Below are 24933 nucleotides of genomic sequence, written 5' to 3' on the forward strand. Positions count from 1 at the left end.
GAGAATATTCTTTGTTTATATAATAATTTTGTAGAGCTATTGACTATGGATTTGAATAAATGAACGTTAAAAAACGTGTAAATTGTCTGGTTCACAGTATTATGGAAAGACTCTTAAGACTAAGACACTGAATGGATACACTTTCTGATGGGATGAGAACAGACAGTCAGGCACTAAACTTTCTCCCATCAATGAAGAGTTGAGACAGAAAAATCAATGTTGCCTTTTAGGTCCAATGATACTGATGGTGTCTGAAACTAATATGGGCCCCGGGGCGGCTCATATTCAATTGATATCACAGCCAATTGGCCGAGTCTCTCGTTCACGTCAGTTAGCTAGTGAAATCCTGCCAAAAAAGATCTTTATTCCTAAATGAAACAGCAACATTTGCATTCAAACGGACAGGTTTTCGTCACAGCTCAGATATAACATGGGAGGGGCGGCAGCATAAATACTATAAAAAAACGAAATTCTCCAATTAATCAGCGAACGGGGGAGAACAAAAGCAGAGGGTGTATCGTCAAGCGAAGATGACAAAACAACACAATGGTAAATCCCTGTGGCGAGTGTCCGTTCCCTCAGAAGGGGATATAAAATAAACAATATTTTCTATTCTCTCTTCATACATTGCCGTCGTCACTACGAGCCATTTAACTGCGGCTTCCTCTGTGAGCTGGCTTGAATAATAAAGGACATTACTCGTGGTTTGGGACTGGTTGATAAAGACAGGGGAGTGAGGGACGGCCCTGGGTGCTTTCAGGGGATGAAAAGGCATTGTGAGTGCAGAGCGGCGAGGATAACAATGGCTAAAAACTGTAATTAGTCTGAGCGGCGTACTGAGGCTTTACAGCCTTCACAGCACGGCTGCTTACGGAGGTTCTCTTAAGCTTTCATGTAGACTAGGAAATGTGGAAGCTGTCAAGCAAGCGACCACTTTCAAGACAAACGGCGACCAAAATGGCTCTGTGGAGAATATCAACTATCGTTCTAGGGATATTCAAGGGAAAGTATTCCCTATTCACGCCAGTGACACTTGTAAGCCAATGACAGGTCTGGGAGGACTTGAGTGAATTTCAATGTTTGTGAAGACCAAATCAAGTGTGATTGATTGACAGATGTCACAAGGTGTGCAATGGTATGGCCATTATGACAGTTGGGTGCATTGATTGATTGGTGCCTGAGATGCATGTAAAAACATCTCTGGATACTGTAAATCCCTCTGACTTGAACAGCTTAGAAACAAATACTTCAGAAAAGTGTGGACATGAACACGGAGGACAAGGGCAACATATGATTTTCATAAGTGCGATGATTTAGGTTTGGTTGTTTAATAATGTCCTGTAGCTTGCTTTGTCCTGTAGTATGCTTCCCCAACTCAAACTCTATGGGGAGAAATGTGATACAATCCTCCTTCATTCCTAACTGCTTCAAAGAGAAAGGTTGATGGGACTACAAACCTCCGTCCAGGCTGCGAGACATGATGTAGCGCTTGCTGGTGGAGCGCTCAAAGCAGGGCGCCGGGCGGACGATCTGGGAGCTCGCTCGTCGAGTCTGGGCCTGGGTTCTCCCGCTGTAGCGGAACTTCGAACCCAGGTTTAGGAACTTCTTGGGGGGAGTTTCTGGAGACACCAACCTAGAGGACAGAGAGGAATGTTGAGGGCAGGAGAACAAAGAGGAGACATTAATCTACCTAGAGGTCAAGAAAGACACACAATTACAGCAGGGATGGGCAAATGGTCCTGGAGGGAAGCAGTGTGTGCAGGCGTTTGTTCCAACCCAGCATGAAGTTAACTAAGACAATGTTCAATAACTATGGATTTACATCCAAAACCCTCCACTGAAATGGCAGATGTTTACACATTGAGGTGGTGGCCCAGGTCTCACCTGAAAAAAGTGTGGTGCTCCACGCAAACCTTCCATAATCTCTTGGCCGCCCTATGGTTGGGGAGCTTGAACCCAATTGTACTTTCAAACTGCTCAAACTGATGACAAAACATACAGAAAAAACACACAAACACACGAGTCATTCTATGTCAGGGATCATCAACTAGATTCAGCCGCGGGACGATTTTTTTCTTGAGGGGATCGACGGGGTGCCGGAACATATAATTTGTTGACTGCAACAAGTCCAAACAGATATAATGTTAGATTAAAAGATAATCATTTAAAACCTTGCATACATTTCTATTTGATCATGTGTCTCTCTCTTATGCGTGGGAATACTTAGGAACAGATTTCTTCAATTAAAATCACTTGGAGCTAATTTCCTGGTGTTTTTACAGTCTTTTATTTCCAACAATAAATGTATTTATTTTTGCTCAGAAAACTTGGAGGGCCGAATAAAACCACCTGTGGGCCAAATTCGGGCACACGGGCCACCAGTTAGTGAACCCTGTTCTATGTGATGCTATTCTATGTGATGCCATTCTATGTGATGTGCATACTACCTTCATACATGAAACAGGACCAGGACATTGCTTTCATGTCAGCAGGGCCTTATACTGATATGCTTACCTCTCCAGGGCGTATTTTGATGTAGAAATTATTCCTTTTGTAGGAGATCTTGAGGACCTTGGGCCAGGCGAACCTGTTGATGCGCAAGCGATCGCGGTAGATCAGAAGACCACTGGAGCACACGCCCAACATGATCTCAACACCCTCGGAATCCTGGGAAGGAATGTCAGGAAGCGTGGTTAACAACCTGACACTACTCAAACCAGACACCGGGTTGCAAAATTCCTGAAACTTCCACAAAGTGGGATTTCTGAAAAAACCTGGGAACTTTGGTCAAGTTTGTGGAATTTTGTTACTAATCTCACATTGAGGAAGCCTAAGTGTCAGTCAGTTTGGGTTTTAGTCAGCTCACCTATTGGTTGTTGTCCTTAGTTTACTGTCTGCAGGGCCTTTCAACTTCATGCCTGAAGGGCCAAAGGGCTCCTGGTTTTGTTTACTAACTAGTAATTCATTGATTGATTGAATGTCACTGATTGGCCCAGAGAGTCCAGAAGTGTTTCGTTCCTCCAGGCCTTGTTGTTCTAATAGCCCTGGTCTACAGTATGCCCATAGACTTATTCCTAATCTTTTCTAGACTCTACCAAACATGATAACGGCAGAGTAGTTGACTAATGCCAAAACAGATTGACAACCAGGCTAAAAAAAGTTTCTGATTGTTTATAAAAAAGAATGGTTGACATTGTCAGACACCACCACTTCCTCCTACAAAGAAATGAGGCAGCCTGAGATGACTGGTGAATCGGCAAGCCAAATACAATGTATTATTCAATGAAGGATTCAAATGAGTTTTCTAAAAAAAGGATAATTGAAATGAAAACATAATGAGAGCTGTCGTAATGTTGATGAACATATTTCACAAACCGTCGCCAAACCAAGAACGCAAGAGACAAGAAAATGACCTACATTACCGGAAACCAATTATTTATCCTAAAACGCCTCTTTTCACAGCTCCTACTTTCACTAGTTATCTGTCTGGCTTACCCAGGAGCAAGTATTGGGCTCTTTCTCAATTGTCTAAAAAGTCTGTCCTCTCCTTGCCTCCTCTCCTTCATTGCACTCAGCTGAAAGAACTGAACAGGTGAAAGCCAGCCTAATCATGATCTTACACCATATTGTTTTTACCTGTCACGTTCCAATCAGTGCAGATGAAGTTAAGGAGATGAGGGGAGGAAGCATTTGAGAGCCAATTTACAGAGCACAGTGATGTACGTGTCTTAGCTATTTAAATGTACTTTAGGGTAGTAACGAGCAAAGCTGAGGTATTTTCAGCTGGGCTGTACAATGAACTGTGCTCCTTTTTCATGACATGGATGCTGAAGGTCTACAAGGCTGCAGTGGGAATTTTGTCTAAACATTCATTCATACAATAATTCATACATACACGTACATCGCAATATGATGGCATTGCAAGGACAGTGAATGTTAGGGTGATGGAGGAGTCTATCACTCCCGAGGCGGAGTCTGTTACTACAATGACATCTACTCTGTCTAAAGTCTAATTCTATGTTCCAATGTCCACACTAGCATACCACATGCCTAGTTGCTTCATTCAAGAAGCATGTTAATGTGGATATTGGATGTAGCCTAAATGTGGGGTTAAGATGGCGAATACTATTCACATGACATCACAATGATGAGGCCTTCCCCAAAAGGTGTTAAAGTCTGCAGATGAGCACAGTCGGGCTGCCACAGAGCAGATGGGGGGGACAGAGGGTGGTCCACAACTCCCTGTGTGTGGGATATGAGCACTGGGTCTATGAGGGGATGCAGTATACCATGGGGGGGGGGGGGCGATATCCTACACCTCACAACAGCCACTTAAGAAATTACAACTACAATCATCCACAATGTCAACTCGAAATTGTGGTGAGACAAACCCACAGCCCTAAACCATTGCCTCTAACAGTCCATGGTCATGCACGAAGACAGGGGTTTTCAGACAGGGACACATGTAACATACATGTAACTATATATACACACAAACAAAATGCAAGCCTTACCTCGCCCTTAGCTGGAGACAAGCACTCAAACAGGCTTCCTACCAACTAGGCCATTCAGTAAGAGTAAGACAAGAAAAGATCAAAACAGCCTGATCTGACCAAACGGAGGGAAGGTGTCCATGCCATCAGTGAGTCTGTTATGAGTGTTTTACGTGTTCTCTCTTATTTGGTTATGAATGAAAATCATAAGTGCTAGAATAGCATGTCATTATTTCATTTTTTTTTTTTTTCATGACAAAACACTATGTTTACTCTCTGCAATTGGTGCTAGGAGGTGTTGTGAAACGGTTTTGGGTGAACGATTTTTCCTCATGGCGCGTTAGGGTTACATGAGGTCAGATGATATAACCCACATTACATAGCTGGGTCAGGCTATATTTACATGGCTGGCAACAGAAATACCATTTTCCAAACAATGTTTCTTCGATGAAGACAAAAAATAACCATCTTTGTAAAAAGTTCAGCTAAAATCTAAAATAAGCTCTTTCTCCTCTCTTATTGCTTCTTGAGTATATTCAAATCTGACAATGTTATTTCATCTAACCGTGCAGTGTCCATTCAAATCTATGCCAGCGAATTGAGCCAGTTTTTGATTTGCTTGGTTATATAACAGTGTTGTGTAGATAGGTGATTAGTTAGTCCTAAAATGTCATTCCCAGCTGACATTGCAAACAACATTAACAACCAACCGAGGCACAAAGTAACAACTAGAACAAAATTGAACACAAAACAGAGAGGACATTAGCTAGTGATACGCAGACCATGAAAAGTGTACGCACCTTTGACAGGCTAAAATAATGAATTAGGTAGAAAGGTTAAATTAGTTAATTTCAGAGCCTATGTAAGTGATATCCTTCATTCCCTGCACTTGTGGGGTTTGAGGTGTCACTTAGGGCAGTACCTAACACCATGGTTTGGATCTACGGATTCAAACAACAAAGATCCAAATGGCTATTCAAGCTGCTGGCGGTCAAAGGACAGGGTACCAGGCAGAATCATGCAGGTCATAACAACAGGGCTTTTTCAATTCATGGCAGGGCAGACATTTTGAAAAAACAAAAAACAACAGGGTTGGGGTCAATAGTATAAGTTGAATACGGCCCCTTTACCTTGGCATGGTGAAGGTCCACTCCGTACATGGACAGCTTCTTCACGTTCTCGAGGAAGTGCATCTCAGCCTCAGCTGGCATCATTCCTCTTGAGTGAGAGACAAACACACACAGAGGGTTTTGTATGTTTTTTTTTTTACAGTAACTGTTCAGTCCATGAGCGTCTCTTCCAATAGGTTATATAGACAGAAAGACAGAAAAATGTAGACAGACAGACAAACAGACTGACTTGTAGTTCTAGACAGACAGACAGAGACTGACTTGTAGTTCTAGACAGACAGACAGACTGACTTGTAGTTCTTGTGCAGGTCCATGATCTTCTCCTCCAGCTCCTTGGTTTGGTTGGGGGCAAAGCGGAACTCGCTGACGTAGTCTGTCCCAGACTCCTCTGGGTCGTAGTCCCCCAGCTCTGATTGGACCGTGTAGGATCCCAGCACCGTGTGGGTGGCAAAGGAGCAGGGCAGACGCCCCGACACCACGTCATCCCTCAACTGGAGGCACAGGTAATATCTGAGAGTGAGAGGGGGAGGAAGGGTGAGGGACAGAGAAAGAGGGGTGGGGAAGAGAAAGGGGAGTGAGGAAGGGAGTTTGTCGGAGAAAAAGAAGTGTGAGAGAAAGGAGAAAAAAGAGAACATGAGAGTTAATTGGCAGCCAAATGCACAAAGCACAGTAATGAATTGATTTAAAAAAGTGTCATTATGCTAAAGTAAAACCCTGAGGACAGAAGAATAAAAACATCCCAGGTGACTCAGACAGCTATTTGGTCAATGTAGACATCCCAAAGGTACAAATATAGCAAACCTCTTGAAAAAGGACCTAGTGGACAGCTTCCCGAAGGTGAAACTAGAGAAAGTGTTACCTTGTAATATCCTCAGACAGCTGGGCAGGGTCTGGAGGGTAGAACTTCACGTTGAATGAAAAATTCCAGGCGACTCCTGGAGTGTACAAAAACAAGCGGTTCATTGAAATGACCATTGAACAGTAGGAAAGACCCTTTAAGCTTGAGTAACTAGCATGCTTCAAACCATGCAGAGAAATAATATCCAAATACCCATATTCCACGCACCTCTGATCTGTTTCTTCATCTCCTTAGATGGGTCTAACCAGTTCTGGGAGAATTGAAGAGGACAGTGTCAATTCACCTCTACAAAATAACCAAAACACCCCTAATTACACAGAAAAAATCTAAAAGAAGAATTCCACCTTTTGGTTTTCGATATCCCGGAATGTGATGCCAAAGTAGTCCTTTTCCAGGAGGTTAAGCTGCTCACAAACTTTGTGGAATAACACATGGCCTCTCTCCCGTTTCTGCACAGAAAAGCACATGAGAAACTCTTATTCTAGAAATGCTACAAACATACATTGGACAGATTACTGCGGCAGACCATTTTTCTATTACCTAACCCCTCCTGAATGATAATGGTGTGTCACTGCGCTAAATTGTGATGTATTCCTCCAACGGGGTCAGGAGCCATTTAATGAAAGATAGGCACTGGAAAGAGTATTCAGACACACACACACACACAGTCATGTCTGCCGCTGTGGGTGCCAGTCTTCCTACCATAACTCCTCTCTCTACAGAGGGAGGGGGTCGCCTGTCAAAAGGGCTCCACTCCCATCACCCAGCATCACACCATGTTGTGTCACATCATGATCACTGTACTAATGGTTGTTACCCTGCCTGGCCCTCGCAGGGTGAGATCCAAGGCTTTCGGAACCACGATACATCAACCTGTGAGGCTCCTATTGCTAGCTCTAAATTAGCAACATCCCTTAACGCTCTGTAAAAATAGCCCAATTAAATCAGGGGTAAAGGGGGCTGACACAGTAGACTACTTCCAAATATGTCACCTTGAAACGGAGAAAGATTTGAAGGGTTATATTTGTTAACGTTTTTTGTAGAGGACTAGGTGTTGTAAAACTGGGTTATTTTGTAGTGTTTCTGGAGTAGTAGCTAGGTGTGTTAAAACAAACCAAGTGTCAGAATGAATACTTGAGATGGGCTATACAGAAGTTATCCCATCCAAGCTAAACAAAGTACAAAATAACTGTGTGTGTGTGTGTGTGCATTTGTGTGTGTGTTTGTGTGGGTGTGTTTGTTGCAAGAAACACACAGGAGACAAGAAAATCCCATATTTTCACAGTGCATTCGAAAAGTATTCAGACCCATTTCCTTTTCCACATTTTGTTACTTTACAGCCTTATTCTAAAATGGATAAAATGTTTTTTTTAAAATCGTAATTTTTTTAGTCTTTGTAAAGTCAATTGATTGGACATGATTTGGAAAGGCACACACCAGTGCATGTCAGAGCAAAAACCAAGTAATGAGGTTGAAAGAATTGTCCGTAGGGCTCTGAGACAGGATTGTGTCATTGAAGGTCCCCAAGAACTCAGTGGCCTCCATCATCTTTAAATGGAAGAAGTTTGTAACCACAAAGACTCTTGCTAGAGCTGGCCGCCCGGCCAAACTGAGAAATCGGGGGAGAAGGACCTTGGTCAGGGAGGTGGTCAAGAACCAGATGATCACTCTGACAGAGCTCCAGAGTCCCTCTGTGGAGATGTGATAACCTTCCAGAGGGACAAGCATTTCAGCAGCACTCCACAAACCAGGCTTTTATGGTAGAGCGACCAGATGGATGCCACTCCTCAGTAAAAGGCACATGACAGCCGGTTTGGAATTTGCGAAAAGGCACCTAAAGGACTCTCAGACCATGAGAAACAAGATTCTCTGGTCTGATGAAACCAAGATTGAACTCCTTGGCCTGAATGCCAAGCGTCACATCTGGAGGAAACCTGGCACCATCCCTACAGTGAAGAATGGTGAAGGCAGCATCATGCTGTGGGGATGTTTCTCAGCGGCAGGGACTGGGAGACTATTCAGGATCATGGGAAAGATGAACGGAGCAAAGTACCGAGTGATCCTTGATGAAAACCTGCTCCAGAGCACTCAGGACCTCAGACTGGGGAAAAGGTTCACCTTCCAACAGGACAACGACCCTAAGCACACAACCAAGACAACACAGGAGTGGCTTCGGGACAAGTTTCTGAATGTCTTTGAGTGGCCCAGCCAGAGCCCGGACTTGAACCCAATCGAACATCTCTGGAGGGACCTGAAAATAGCAGCGCAGCAACATTCCCCATCCAACCTGACAGAGCTTGAGAGGATCTGCAGAGAAGAATGGGAGAAACTCCCCAAATACATGTGTGCCAAGCTTGTAGCGTCATACCCAAGAAGGCTTGAGGCTGTAATCGCTGCCAAAGGTGCTTCAACAAAGTACTGAGTAAAGGGTCTGAATACTTATGTAAATGTGTTATTTCCAGTTTTGCAAACAATTCTAAAAACCTGTTTTTGCTTTGTCATTATGGGGTATTGTGTGTAGATTGATGAGAAAAAGACAAACGATGTAATCCATTTTAGAATAAGGCTGTAACGTAACAAAATGTGGAAAAAGACAAAGGGTTGTAAATACTTTCCGACTATACTGTATAAATGAGGAAAATGCTCATCTCCGGGATTTACTGTGAAATGCAGTTAAGCGATTTCCCAGGTCGTACGACCTCTTGGGGTACCACTTAACCACCACAACCTTATTAAACACACAGTAATATAGGAACAATATAAACTATGTGCATTAGCCTTGGGCAGCTAGTGGCTAACGCTAAAGAGGATCATCTCTGCAGCCTTAATTTCCCCTTCCAATCACCAGAAGGAGCACTTCAGCGATGTCACTCACTGTCTGAGTGACCCAAACAACATCCAAACAAAGAATGTAGCTCCTGAACAATGAGGACAAACAGAGATGGAGAGAAAAAGGTGTTTCCACTTCCCTAGCTCCTCTACGTCGCTACATCCATGACTAGGGCTCAATCTCAAATCACTCCCTTCCCCTCGGCCCTCCATTTGCTCGCTCCCGCGCGCCTTCGCCAAATGCACAAGTGTCCCAAAGCTGAGGGACTGAAAAATATTGAGGGTTTAGAGGCTAATTAGACCTTCCGATAGCTGCTTCGGCCAAGCCAGCAAGGCTTCAGAGTGAAGTACTATCCCGACATGCACCGCGATATCGATGGAGTTGGCGCAATTTGATACTAAAGAATGGAGAGGCGTGCCTAATTATACGCCACGTGCATTAGATTATGTCTGATTTCGAGACTTGACACATGAAGCTAACAGATGAAATACCTCCCAAATGAAATGTTGAACTGTTACTGAGTTTATATCTTGTAAAACAACAGGGGGATTTGTTCATTTGAATGTCATGCTTTTTTAAAATACTATTTAACGAGTGTGTCCCGAAGTTGATGGGTTTATTGATCCCATCGCCACTCACTGAAAGTCGTTCTCAGAGTTTTGTCAGCAACACGTGACAACGGAGGGACCTCCGAGCGAGTTGGTAGGGGCGAGGGGGTGATTTGGATTCACTATAGGAGTGTTGTTGTGGCATTGATGGGGCTGATGGGTAGTTAAGTGGAATGTTGTAGCGGTGACTTGGGAGGTTAGAGCGACATTGATGATTCAGACCATGTGACCCAGAAGCGGAGTGGCCTGTGACAGACGTGACACTGTGCATGTCACTGCGAGAGAGGAGGGGATGTCATGCCATCACCCGCTCCTCTCTTTTTATCCCCTCAGTAAACTCCTTGCCCCTCTCTCACCTCTCTCTAAAGGTACTATCTACAATCTAAAAGGGTTCGTCGGTTGTCCCCATAGGAGAACCCTTTGAAGAACCCTTTTTGGCTCCAGGCAGAATCCTTTTGGTTCCAGGTAGAACCCTTTTGGGTTCCATGTAGACCCTTTTCCCAGAGGGTTCTACATGGAACCCAAATGAGTTCTATCTGGAACCAAAAAGGACAACCAAAGGACCCTTTTGGAACCCTTTTTTCTAAGAGTGTATCCATCTCCCTTCTCCCCTCAAGCCTTTCCACTCTCCTCTCTACCTCTCCTTTCCCCTCTCTCCTGACTTATATCCCCTCACTCCTGACCTCTATCCCCTCTCCTCTCTCCTGACCTCTATCCCCCTTTCCTCTCTCCTGATCTCTATCCCACCTTTCCTCTCTCCTGACCTCTATCCCCCCTTTCCTCTCTCCTGACCTCTATCCCCCCTCTCCTCTCTCCTGACCTCTATCCCCCTTTCCTCTCTCCTGACCTCTATCCCCCCTTTCCTCTCTCCTGACCTCTATCCCCCTTTCCTCTCTCCTGACCTCTATCCCCCTTTCCTCACTCCTGACCTCTATCCCCCCTTTCCTCTCTCCTGACCTCTATCCCCCCTTTCCTCACTCCTGACCTCTATCCCCCCTTTCCTCACTCCTGACCTCTATCCCCCCTCTCCTCTCTCCTGACCTCTATCCCCCCTTTCCTCACTCCTGACCTCTATCCCCCCTCTCCTCTCTCCTGACCTCTATCCCCCCAAAACATTACCATATCTCTCCTCCCCTCCCTTATCCCCTCTCTTCCTCTTCTGTCCTCTCCTCTGTCCTCTCCTCCCTCATCCCTCTCTGATCCACCTTTCTCCCCCCCTATCTCTCCTCTGTCCTCTCTGCCAGGGAAAGAGCCAGTCAATAATCACTGCAGCATGTTTAGCCCGGAGCCACACCCCTCTCTTCGCAGTGTCGCTTTCCCATGGCCACCAACACAGAGTCACCAACAAACGACGGAGCCAACCGGCCACAATGCTTTATCTTTTTCCATTGGATGTACCGACTAATCTGGCCATATCCAGCCTGGGGCTCAAACTGCACTAATAGATTGGTTTCTCTCCAGTAGTTGGTCAACAGAGTTGCCTGGAAGCTGAAGAACAGAACCTCTGTTTTTTGTGGAGACAAAGCAGTAAATGTGTAGGAATGGACAGATTTATCCAGAGTGATGGATGATGTCTGCTTAGAGGGAAAACGGCGGTGTTGGCCAAAAAACTGTCTGATTATGCACCGGTGGGGGATGGGGTGTTTTTCAATGTATACAGCCAAGTATTAGGTCTAAGGGGAGTTTATTACAATAACGTTAAAAGCAGAGTGAATTCCATTGGGGCAAGCTTCCATAGTCTTTAATTATGTTAAGATCAGATAATACAGGAAATAAAGGAAAAGCCATGCATATAGATAAGCTTGCTAACCTATATTGTCAGCGTTAGTCTTCCAGTAGAACAATACCATTAATGTCCACTCAATTCATGTAGACAGAGGTGACTTAGTAGAAGGAGACGTCATCAATTCAGCATGATAAAAAACTATCTCAAGCCAACTTTGAGCCAACCCCACAAAGTATGACTTGAGAAAGAAATGATAAGTCAGTGATACTAACTTTGATAAATAAATGTCCTGCCCCTTCTGATCTCTGGTGAACTCTGCAACACACACACACACACACACACACACACACACACACACACACACACACACACACAGACACACACACACACACACACACACACACACACACACACACACACACACACACACACACACACACACACACACACACACACCAACCCATCCCTACACACACGTTAACCCACCTACCTGCTAAACTCCCCTCAACCCCAAGCGGTGACCCCCTTCACCCACCTCCACCACACAGGTGTAGTCGGAGCCATCAAGCAGGGTGACCTTGCACTGCATGGTCTTGTAGCTGCGGACGCTCCGGCCTCCACCGGGGGACCTGGACAGCTTACTGGTGGACGACCTGTGTGAGGTCCTGTCCTCCTCCGCCTGCGATGGCTCAAGCTGATTCTCCTGTGGGACCACGCCTCCCTCCGCTCTCTCGCCGTTCTGGACAGGGGGGGGCACAGGTTTTACCATAGCACTGTGATGAGAATGTAAAAGTGGTATGATTATGATAATGTGTTGTTTTGGACCCAACCGGTTGTGACACGAATGGTCAAGTGGAATAAATAGTTGGCGGGCCGGATGAATGTGACGGAAATGTTAAAGGGATACTTCTGGATTTTGGCAATGAAACCCTGTATCTACTCAGATTAACTTTTGGATTCTATTTTTATGTCTCTGAGTCAGAGTGTGAATTACATCATGACATTCGGGGGGGAGGGTAACATTTTTTAATGATCCTAATAATAAATACATCATTTAAATGGGAAAAATAAATTACTTTTTAATGTGGCTTGAACACAACTAGTCATGATGCTGTAAATAAAGGGTTTATTGCCAAAATCCAGAAGTATCCTTTTAAGGAGAAATGATTTGGACACTTGTTTATTATAAACCTGAATAGTACTACTGTGGCTGTTTGATATTGTATCAAATGTTTCAAATTCAGTAATTTAAAGCCTATTCCCACGTCATTTACTGTATAGGCTAAATGAGGATGACGGTGCCAGTATGAAGATAGGCTCCTCCAATAGAAATACACGATCACGCTTGTAGGCGATGTCATAGCAACGCTGGCTAGCTAAGCTCATGCTCAGAAACAGGTCATCAGGTCTAACGGCCGTCTTGTGCCGAACTGCACATGTGCAGGCCGTTATAAAGTGTTTTTTGATGAAAATGAAAATGTTTTAGATTGTCACTTTCACGAGGTTGGAGTAATAACATGTTTGACTACTTAAGTCATTGACTCGAATCTAGGTTGTGCCTTTAGATTTCGAGAAAATTAACAAATAAGGAATAATATTTCACTTCTCTCATTAACTTCCCAAACCTCGGCCTTGTCTACTTGGCTTGCTTCACAACCCGGAAGTCTCGCGATGTTGCGCCTCTGGGTTTAGAAACTCCGCGACGGTGCTGTTTTTTGTGGGTGTGGCTAACCTGCTTCTTCCTGACAGGCGTGCTGTGGGCGGCGGCCGGGGGGAAAGAGTCCGCCTCCAGGAGTGGAACCGCACTGGCCTCCTGCTGGTCCGCGCTGGACTCTGAATTTGGTTCTGTCGTCATGACGATTCACCCTACAACACAGCAAATAAATACACACAAAAGAAGATGGAAGAATTTCGACTGAGACAAAAAAAAATATCTAATTCAACACAAGACGACAGTTGCAGCACATGCCCTAATACATGGCCACATTTCTAGATACAACTGAAATCTAACAAATTGAAAATGAAATGCTATAATAATATGTACCCTCAATTCTTTCTGCAATGCAGAGACATAATCATATTTCCAACCACCACACCGTCAATCTGAGGAAGAGATCCATATATGTGTTCATCTGGGATCAATCAAGAATAACCTGCATAGCAATGAAGTACGCCAAACATATCTAGGACAACAGCCATGATAAGAAGCTCTTGTAATGTGAAAGTCAGCATTGATTTGACTACTAATGTATTTTACATAGCTTCAAGGTTGAAACAGAGGTGACACTACAGTACTTCTCTATATAATAAGCTTCTTTGAGACAGCAGGTGATTCAACTCAGATTAAATCAGTGAAGAGTTGTGAGACATGTCACACTCGCCCCAGCATGAATATACCTCAATGTCTCATTGTGACAGTCCATCAGTGTCCACCAAGTGTCTTTCAAATGTAAATGAATCGAGGTGTAACTGGTAACTACAACAGTGCAGTACAATTTACAATACTATATTTTTGATATGCATGATGATGGCCCCATTTTCCATTGACAAACCATAAGGACTTAGAATGTTGTGTATATGGGTTCCCCTGAGAACACACTGTAATGGTAAAACCATTTCAATATATTCAGCTGTCTGAAAGGACAAAGTCAGTCAAAAATATCAAATTAGTCTTTATTCTGTAAAGAAAACGACACTCTAGACTCCATTACAGTTCATTCGCTTATCATTTGACACCTTATAAACAACCTATTACTATTTAATAATTCCCACGTGCTAACTCCAAAATAATCACAGTGAATATGTATTACTGTCATTAAGATGTACCCATGCTGTAATGAATCTGTAATAAATCTCAGTAGTAAGGAAAGGGAGACGTTAGTATGTGAACTTTAGCCAGCATAGCTGGAAGTGTTTGGCTGGGGAAGTGTGGCTTTCACACACACACACACACACACACACACACACACACACACACACACACACACACACACAGTGGGCTGTGGCAGGGTTGTCAGAGCTTTAGGGCTATTTATACTGTATCACCACAACATGGGACTGGGCTCAGTTACCCCTTCAGGTCTCCGCACACATGGTGCCGGGGTTCCAGTATCACACACACACACACACACACACACACACACACACACACACACACACACACACACACACACACACACACACACACACACACACACACACACACACACACACACACACACACTAATGCACAAAAACATGGGCAAACACACACAGACATATTAAACGTAAACATGCTGAGGCATGCACACACACGTAGACAGGTGCCATGACACCCCTACCCACCCATGGCAGTCAGAGTATGCAGGGTTCAAATATGTACCACACCCAATCAGCTACTACTGTAAACGGCCAGTTAAGAGTAATGTTCTTTACTGCTTTCTACCTCAGAAACTAAGTCAAAGTAGCACTTAAGTTGTTTGAACATCTTACAAAAACATGCCCTCAGCAACACATCATGAACTGGCATTGAACTCACTGTGTTCATTCCATAATGCTTTAATTCAATTAATGCTCAGCGTTGCGATGAATACAGATAATACAAAGACTCTGTGAGGTCCACCAGATACACATGCCCTAGAGATACACTTTTGAGAGTATTTCATTCTTCCTCATTCAACAACGGTTTATCCTAGCTGGGTTTGAAATGGGCTCTGTGGGCCGTAAGCCTGTGGAACCTTCTCTTGGTTTAATCTACAATCTGTAATATAGGTCAGTGTGCACTGCTGACCAGGCAGAAGGTTGTCAGACACACTATAAGCTCTCCATCCGTTTATTCCAACCAAAGAGGTGACGGATTGGAGGAGGCCAGCTATGAGGACCGGACCCTGTTGCCATGAAAACCATAGATAAGCAATAAAAACGTCAATACCAATCTCCAACATGATTTTCCATATCCGAGCTTCAGGACAAAGCGGATGTAAAAGCTGGAAGGGAAGGGATGTAGACTAACTACGACATGAGTATGTCTCTGCATAATGAACAAAATACAAAAAAAAAAGGGCTGTGGCGGTCACGAAATTTCATCAGCCGGTGATTGTCAAGCAAATAACTGTCGGTCTCACGGTAATTGACCGTTAATTAACATAAACATATTTAGCATCTCCTGGCTTCCACACATGGCCTACAAGCCACTGATGCAGACCTTTGGAACATTTCCATTTTAAAAAGTCTAATAAATCCATGTGATATAGTCTACTCCATCACAATAAATCCATGATTTATTTTAGACAGGTCTAAAGAAGCATGATATAAAGAAAATGTAGTCTATTTCAGAAGAACAAAATAGCATACTCTGAGTTGTCCTTATGTTAGCATACTCTGAGTTGTCCTCATTTAGCAGACAAGATGTGCTTAGAATTCTGTGGCATTATTTTATATGATTTAATAGTATGAAGAATACAATTGAACAAAGCTGAATAAAATATAAATATTTTCTCCAAACGATTTGAGGGAGTGTGCACATGCGGCTATTCTGTGTTGAGCGGTTAACAAAGAAATAGTTATTCCTAAATGTTTAATTTAGAGTTATTAATGTAACTTTAGTTGTTTTACAAACGTTGGGCTATATGTTTTGATTTTGAATACATTTTAAGGCTGCATGATGAGACTCCAATGATGATTTGTAAAAAGTCGCTTGAAAGGCATGAGCTCCGCTTTGTTTTTGTTTTTGTTGCATAGGCTGTACACACTTCATTAGTCTCTCATTCACAATTTGACAATCACTTGATAATGACTCGAATTTCACAGGGGCATCCCCTTTGTGGCTGCAATGCACCCTAAAACAATCAATGCCTTTGCTGTGCCCTTCTCCCTGATTGCTGCTCTCCATCACGTGATCGGGTCTTTCTCACAGGCTACAAGTGAAAACAGACACATCAGGAACGCAACTGCGTGCATCCTTATCCAGTTCTGAGGAGCATATTGAAGATATTGGAACAACTGTCCACACTTACTTTTCGACAGCCAACAAGATGTGAAGGCCTAACAAACAGCAAAAGCACTAGCCTATGTCAATCTACTATCCCCCATAGTACAAAAGTCGACCTATTCTATTCTATGCGAGAAATAAATATTCCAAACGTAGTCTGGGAAAGTTTTAATTAATACAAGCCCTAGCATCAAAATCATGTTTTACGCAATGTGGCTGACACAACAGATTAGAACGTTTACCTTAAAATGTTAATAAGCTATTAGGCTATTTCTTCACATTATACGCGCATCAATGTGCACATGGCAGTAGGCTATAAGCAGCAATGTTCCATTAGCGGGAAAACACCATTATCAAAAGTGACTACAAATGCGATTATTATAAAGGTGCATTTTTATGGTGAAAATTATCTTACCTAAACTTGAAAGTCACGCACTGTTTATGTATGCCAGTTAGGCTCTAAACCCCTTGTAAAGCAAATTAATATGCTTAATTTAAATACGTTTTTTGGACACTTTAGTTGTGATATAAACCTTTTGAAAACATATAGACCTATAGGCTAGGTTACTTGATGTGTGCAACTATGATTCGAAAAAGCCAAGAAAAAAAGGCTGTTTCTTATGCTGGGCATCATTCACAAGTGATAATATATAAGTGATAGGCTAATATTGTCACCCATCAGACTATTCTTGATTTAATTTTGTCTTTACATATACTAAATAATATATGTGAAATTTGCTTTGATTCAGAATGGACCATTATCATGCACCTGTATCAAAAAATTGGCAGCGGGAAGAAATACATGTCATCTATTCACTGGTCCCGTGTGGCTCAGTTGGTAGAGCATGGTGTTTGCAACGCCAGGGTTGTGGGTTCGATTCCCACGGGGGACCAGTACAGAGTAAAAAAAGTATGAAATGTATGCATTCACTACTGTAAGTCGCTCTGGATAAGAGCGTCTGCTAAATGACTAAAATGTAAATGTTAAATAGCGGATGGAGAACGCTTTTCCAGTGATTCATTTTCATGCCAGCCAGGTAGTCTATACTCCTGTTGTAAAGATAAGCAATGTGCTTAATATTAGGAAAGTTGAGAAATATATATAGTAGGCCTAGCCTATTTAGTAGAGGCCATTACTCTGTTTTCTCACCAATTGCATAGCCTATAGAAATGTTGCGCAACATGAGCTCATGAAGTGTTTGATTCCATTTTCGAATACATTTGCATTGATGTCAGAGTGATTAGAGGGACAATAGAGTGCTGAGTACCAGGCAGTTAGCACGTTTGGTAGGCTACTAATGAGCAGCATCAGAGTTTGGAAAAGACTAATTACTGTGACTAAACAGTCACGTGGAATTTGACTGCCTTCATGACTCGTGGCCGCCGGTGTGGCGGTAATACGGTCACTGCAGCAGCCCTATGTAGGGCTAATGCAAATTCATCATCATAATGCAAAGATTCTTGTCAGAATGCATTAGCATCAATTTGTAAAAAGATGCCATATTACCTGCGAGTGTGGATGTAATCAGAAAGATTATAGCGTAATGGTAAATGATTATAATTTTTTACTAGAAACAATGTTTCCCTGACTTGCATAACTTAAGCTTCATTAACCTAACGTTGACTGCAAATATAGTATAATCTATCGTCATTTACATATAGTTAAAGAATGTGTATTTTCTTGAAAACAAAACGCATATTTTTTACCTCTAAAGATGACAGAAATAGTAAATTGGCCAGGCAAAAAGTCAAGTTTTAAACTAATGCCAGGGGAGAATTCAAAGAGGTAAAAAGACTGTGAGCGGATAAACGCTAATAAAATTTACGGCCACACAACAAGGGCATTAGATTTTGAAATGAACCGCTCCCAAATGTGGCCTGTTCATGTGTGCAGACGGGGAAAAAATATCTCGCCAAAAGTGAAGGAGGACGGGTGAAATTGGAGACTGGAACATAATCTTTTTACTTTATAAAGGGTTTATAATTAGTTTACAGACTAACGTTAAACGCATTTAACTTCTTCGCTACAATTGTGAGATGAGAAAGGACATATGAGAAATAGTTACGCACACAAGCCCCTACCAATGATACCAACTGAAAACAGAATAGGAGCATAGATTGCGGAGAAGCTTGGATGAGGAGAGAGTGATCGACTAGCAATACAGTAAAGTCAAACACCTGTTGCCCCCTTCCCCAAATCCCCCACGCTACACCACCATAACTCTATTAATCTGCTGTAGGAGTAGTGATGAGTCTGTATTATTCATCTGCTGTAAGAGTAGTGATGAGTCTGTATTATTAATCGGCTATATGAGTAGTGATGAGTCTGTATTATTAATCTGCTGTAGGAGTAGTGATGAGTCTGTATTATTCATCTGCTGTATTAGTAGTGATGAGTCTGTATTATTAATCTGCTGTAGGAGTAGTGATGAGTCTGTATTATTAATCTGCTGTAGGAGTAGTGATGAGTCTGTATTATTCATCTGCTGTAGTAGTGATGAGTCTGTATTATTAATCTGCTGTATGAGTAGTGATGAGTCTGTATTATTAATCTGCTGTAGGAGTAGTGATGAGTCTGTATTATTCATCTGCTGTAGTAGTGATGAGTCTGTATTATTAATCTGCTGTATGAGTAGTGATGAGTCTGTATTATTAATCTGCTGTATGAGTAGTGATGAGTCTGTATTATTAATCTGCTGTAAGAGTAGTGATGCGTCTGTGTTATTAATCTGCTGTATGAGTAGTGATGAGTCTGTATTATTAATCTGCTGTATGAGTAGTGATGAGTCTGTATTATTAATCTGCTGTAAGAGTAGTGATGAGTCTGTATTATTAATCTGCTGTAAGAGTAGTGATGAGTCTGTATTATTAATCTGCTGTAGGAGTAGTGATGAGTCTGTATTATTAATCTGCTGTAGGAGTAGTGATGAGTCTGTGACATAGAGACCATGAAGGGAATGAGCTCAGTAAACACAACCTTCCAGGCTGAAATTACAAATATTTGTGTGTGTGTGTGTGTGTGTGTGTGTGTGTGTGTGTGTGTGTGTGTGTGTGTGTGTGCATGTGTGACTTTTTTTATTTATTTTTTATTTCACCTTTATTTAACCAGGTAGGCTAGTTGAGAACAAGTTCTCAATTACAACTGCGACCTGGGCAAGATAAAGCAAAGCAGTGCGACACAAACAACAACACAGAGTTACACATGGAATAAACAAACATACAGTCAATAACACAATAGAAAAAAGTCTATATACAGTGTGTGCAAATGAGGTAAGATAAGGGAGGTAAGGCAATAAATAGGCCATAGTGGCGAAATAATTACAATTTAGCAATTAAACACTGGAATGAAAGATGTGCAGAAGATGAATGTGCAAGTAGATATACTGGCGTGCAAAGGAGCAAAAATAAATAACAGTATGGGGATGAGGTAGTTGGATGGGCTATTTACAGATGGGATATGTACAGGTGCAGTGATCTGTGAGCTGCTCTGACAGCTGGTGCTTAAAGTTAGTGAGGGAGATAGGAGTCTCCAGCTTCAGTGATTTTTGCAATTCGTTCCAGTCATTGGCAGCAGAGAACTGGAAGGAAAGGTGGCCAAAGGAGGAATTGGCTTTGGAGGTGACCAGTGAAATATACCTGATGGAGCGCGTGCTATGGGTGGGTGCTGCTATGGTGATCAGTGAGCTGAGATAAGGCGGGGCTTTACCTAGCAAAGACTTATAGATGACCTGGAGCCAGTGGGTTTGGCGACGAATATGAAGCGAGGGCCAGTGAACGAGATCATACAGGTCGCAGTGGTGGGTAGTATATGAGGCTTTGGTGCCAAAACGAATGGCACTGTGATAGACTGCATCCAATTTGCTGAGTAGAGTGTTGGAGGCTATTTTGTAAATGACATCGCCCGAAGTCGAGCATCGGCAGGATAGTCAGTTTTACGAGGGTATGTTTGACAGCATGAGTAAAGGAGGCTTCGTTGCGAAATAGGAAGACGATTCTAGATTTAATTTTGGATTGGAGATGCATAATGTGAGTCTGGAAGGAGAGTTTACAGTCTAACCAGACACCTAGGTATTTGTAGTTGTATTCTAAGTCAGAGCCGTCCAGAGTAATGATGCTGGACGGGCGGGTAGGTGCGGGCAGCGATCGGTTGAAGAGCATGCATTTAGTTTTACTAGCGTTTAAGAGCAGTTGGAGGCCACGGAAGGAGAGATGGATGGCACTGAAGCTCGTCTGGAGGTTTGTTAACACAGTGTCCAAAGAAGGGCCAGAAGTATACAGAATGGTGTCGTCTGCGTAGAGGTGGATCAGAGAATCACCAGCAGCAAGAGCGACATCATTGATGTATACAGACAAAAGAGTCGGCCCGAGAATTGAACCCTGTGGTACCCCCATAGAGACTGCCAGAGGTACGGACAACAGGCCCTCCAATTTGACACACTGAACTCTGTCTGAGAAGTAGTTGGTGAACCAGGTGAGGCAGTCATTTGAGAAACCAAGGCTGTTGAGTCTGCCGATAAGAATGTGGTGATTGACAGAGTCGAAAGCCTTGGCCAGGTCGATGAATACAGCTACACAGTATTGTCTCTTATCGATGGTGGTTAGGATATTGTTTAGGACCTTGAGCGTGGCTGAGGTGCACCCATGACCAGCTCGGAAACCAGATTGCATAGCGGAGAAGGTATGGTGGGATTCGAAATGGTCGGTAATCTGTTTGTTAACTTGGCTTTCGAAGACCTTAGAAAGGCAGGGTAGGATAGATATAGGACTGTAGCAGTTTGGGTCTAGAGTGTCTCCCCCTTTGAAGAGGGGGATGACCACGGCAGCTTTCCAATCTTTGGGCACCTCAGACGATACGAAAGAGAGGTTGAGCAGGCTAGTAATAGGGGTTGCAACAATTTCGGCTGATAATTTTAGAAAGAGAGGGTCCAGATTCTTAAGCCCTGCTGATTTGTAGGGGTCCAGATTTTGCAGCTCTTTCAGAACATCAGCTATCTGGATTTGGGTGGAGGAGAAATGGAGGAGGCTTGGGCAAGTTGCTGTGGGGGGTGCAGGGCTGTTGACCAGGGTAGGGGTGGCCAGGTGGAAAGCATAGCCAGCCGTAGAAAAATGCTTATTGAAATTCTCAATTATTGTGGATTTATTGGTGGTGACAGTGTTTCCTATCCTCAGTGCAGTGGGCAGCTGGGAGGAGGTGCTCTTATTCTCCATGGACTTTACAGTGTCCCAGAACATTTTGGAGTTTGTGATGCAGGATGCAAATTTCTGTTTGAAAAAGCTAGCCTTTGCTTTCCTACTTCACCCCTCCTGCTGTGAAGTACAATGAAAAGACCAATTAAGTGTAAATGACGCTGTGAAAACGAGCACATACTGTATGTTTCCCGCTCATCCCATGACTCATGTCTAATGGGTCACTGGCTGGTTAACTCATCCAGGCCCGGATAGACTCAACACTGCTTCACCACCAGGGAAGCCCTGTGAGGCTACAGCCAATGACTCTACAGAACATCTCTGATGTAGTCAGGGAATTCTGGTTCATAGAAATGCTATGTGTTGATTGTGATTTCAATCATTTTAATCTGGTGTTTGAATTGGGAATGACTCTGAGCACTTATTGGTTCAAGCTGGTCGGTCTATTGAACAGGTTGACAGCACGTCAACAGACTAACTGACATCAGCTTCACTCCGATAAAACAGTGAGCCACAATCATCTCTCTCCCCTGTCAAGCTTGTTTGATGTTTGCCTCTGTCTCAGGGTGATTCTAGCTTTGTTTGGGAAAACAGAGAGTTGACTTTGCTTTACGGAGACTAAACACGCCCGGGGTCAAAGAGGACGAAAGGCACTACAGCCCAGATATAAAAGAATAATGCAATCAAACAAGAGAGGGAGGGGCTAGTGAGTGAGATAACGCTTGAGCGAGTTTGAGATAGAGAAGATTAAAGCTTACAAAAGCTCAGGACAATCTCATCTCAATTGCGTTTTACACCACATCAAACAAATGTGTAGCAAACAGGAAGAAGGCAACGGCTGAGTTTCCTCTCGTTTCTTTCAGTGAGCAAAAAATATCCCACAGCATGCTCTGCTTCTCAGAGGCTGATAGGTACTGATGGGAGCTGCTCCGAGCTCTCCACCAAAGGGGATATTGAGAAATATTCTGAGACAGCCCCACTGACCCCTGGAGAGAGAGAAATGGGACGTGTCCCAATCCTCTAACGTAGGATTTTATTTCCCCCATGTCTCTTTTCTTCTATGGTGGTTCAGGGATGAAATCAGCCACACAGAGTGAAGACTGTTAGATAGGTGCTATCTAGTACCAAAAAGGGTTCTTCGGTTGTCCCCATAGGAGAACCCTTTGAAAAAACCCTTTTGCTTCCAGGTAGAACCCTTTTGGTTCAATGTAGAACCCTTTTGGGTTCCATGTAGAGCCCTTTCCACAGAGGGTTCTACATGGAACCCAAAAGAGTGCTACCTGGACCCAAAAAGGTTTCTCCTATGGGGACAGCCGCAGAACCCTTTTAGAACCCTTTTTTTCTGAGAGTGTAGGAACCTATTCAATCAAAGTAAAGAATGTTTACGTTACAGTTTCAAGTCAACTGCAAAACATGCTTTTCCGCTGTGCAAGGACTTTCTGGTCATTTATTACTAGGTTTTATGGAAGTAGGGTGACCACATTTAAAATACACAAATGCGGGATGATTTTGCGGAACATTCGCGGGACAGTGTAGCCTACCATAATATTTTGCCCCCCCCCCTTGAGAAAAAAAACTAACTTTTCAGTGCATTTGAGGTTTAAAAAGACTTCTGAAGTTTGTAATTTCCACTATGTCAGACTTGATTTTCCCTTACGAAAAATGTATCAACCCTTACAAAAATGCCCATTAATTATAATCCACATAATAATTCATATTTCCACATAATAATTCATACTTCCTAAGATCTTACATCTGTAGCCTACTGTGCATCACATTTTCATAAAATATTATCACTATTGTCCATGCTCTGCAAAACACCTTGACAAAAGGAGCCCCCAAAAAAGACACAAAGGTGGCCATTGTTGTGGTAGTTACTATGGCAACATTAAAGATAGTCCAGGCTAAACAGCAGGAACACCAGTAAACTGCAGCCCAATTTAGGCCAGCATAGCAGTCTTCTGTTGGGCTAATATTAAAGCAGCAGAGAAAACAGAACAAACAAGAAAGATCCCGTGAAGGTCAGGAAATCCTTTCTAGCCGTACTGATACAAGGAATTTAGAATCATCAACTGCTGTAAATGTTCTGTATTTTCGCTTGAAAAATCATTGGACAAATTTGCATTTCTCCTATGTTCGTAGTATGCAGAAATCTGAATTATTCAAGCCATCATCTGAAGGTCATTTATTTATCAGATAAAGGAGTAAAAATTTACTTGACAAAGGAGCTGATATTTCAACCAGAATGAATCAACTTTCATGGCCAATGAAGCAAGGGGGGGGAATTCAAGAGAAAACAGGATTTCACCACAGAGATAAAGGCCAGTAGTTCCACAAAAAATAACATGTCATCCATACTGAACAAAAATATAAATGAGTTACAGTTCCTATAAGGAAATCAGTCATTTTCAGCTTTCATGAATTGTGTACAGATCCTTGCGACAATGGGCCTCAAGATCTCATCACGGTATCTCTGTGCATTCAAATTGTCATCGATAAAATGCAATTGTGTTCATTTTCCGTAGCTTACTGCCTACGGTTGCACATTTTGGGGAATATTCTGAGGTGGAAACTTTCCGTGGGAATTAACGGGAATATATGGGATTTAATGGGAATAAATGGAAATATATGCAAATTAATATTAATACCATTTAAATGTAGATGTTTTTTGCATTGGATATATTTACCATATCATATGGAGACAGAAACATAAACCTTTTACCTTATCATAAGTAGACATAATTGCAAATGATTAAATCCTTCCAATCAAAATAAAAAAACTATTGATTTACGAATTTAACTTAAATTAAATGAGTTTGTATTTTTGTATTTATTATGGACCCCCATTAGCTGCTGCCAAAGCAGCAGTTACTCTTCCTGGGGTCCAGCAAAATTAAGGCAGTTTATACAATTTTAAAACATTACAATACATTCACAGATTTCACAACACACTGTGTGCCCTCAGGCCCCTACTCCACCACTACCACATATCTACAGTACTAAATCCATGTGTATGTATAGTGGGTATGTTATTGTATGTATGTGTGTGTGTGTGTGTGTGTGTGTGTGTGTGTGTGTGTGTGTGTGTGTGTGTGTGTGTGTGTGTGTGTGTGTGTGTGTGTGTGTGTATG

The 24933-nt window shown here is 42.7% G+C and overlaps 1 protein-coding gene across 19 annotated transcripts in view; it reads right to left on the reverse strand.

Annotated features, from left to right (window-relative positions):
* The window catches only part of LOC106590342 (band 4.1-like protein 3), an 83418-nt gene that overhangs the window by 23052 nt on the left and 35433 nt on the right, over positions 1 to 24933 (reverse strand). For 12 of the 19 annotated variants that reach the window (XM_014181245.3, XM_014181255.3, XM_014181248.3 and 9 more), the window contains exons 2-11: positions 13379 to 13512; positions 12182 to 12385; positions 6827 to 6931; positions 6675 to 6732; positions 6483 to 6558; positions 5915 to 6133; positions 5624 to 5711; positions 2515 to 2667; positions 1885 to 1982; positions 1458 to 1633 (exon numbers count right to left, since the gene is read on the reverse strand). In XM_014181245.3, coding sequence (XP_014036720.2) covers positions 1458 to 1633; positions 1885 to 1982; positions 2515 to 2667; positions 5624 to 5711; positions 5915 to 6133; positions 6483 to 6558; positions 6675 to 6732; positions 6827 to 6931; positions 12182 to 12385; positions 13379 to 13501 — 1300 coding nt within the window. In that variant the 5' untranslated portion in view covers positions 13502 to 13512. Of the gene's footprint in view, positions 1 to 1457; positions 1634 to 1884; positions 1983 to 2514; positions 2668 to 5623; positions 5712 to 5914; positions 6134 to 6482; positions 6559 to 6674; positions 6733 to 6826; positions 6932 to 9357; positions 9685 to 12181; positions 12386 to 13378; positions 13513 to 24933 lie in introns of those variants that run through there. The other 7 variants (XM_014181247.3, XM_045710939.2, XM_014181256.3 and 4 more) reach the window with 4 other exon arrangements.

This window comes from Salmo salar, chromosome 29 (genome assembly GCF_965601325.2).
Source record: "Salmo salar chromosome 29, fSalSal1, whole genome shotgun sequence".
In the NCBI taxonomy this organism is placed as follows: Eukaryota; Metazoa; Chordata; class Actinopteri; order Salmoniformes; family Salmonidae; genus Salmo; species Salmo salar.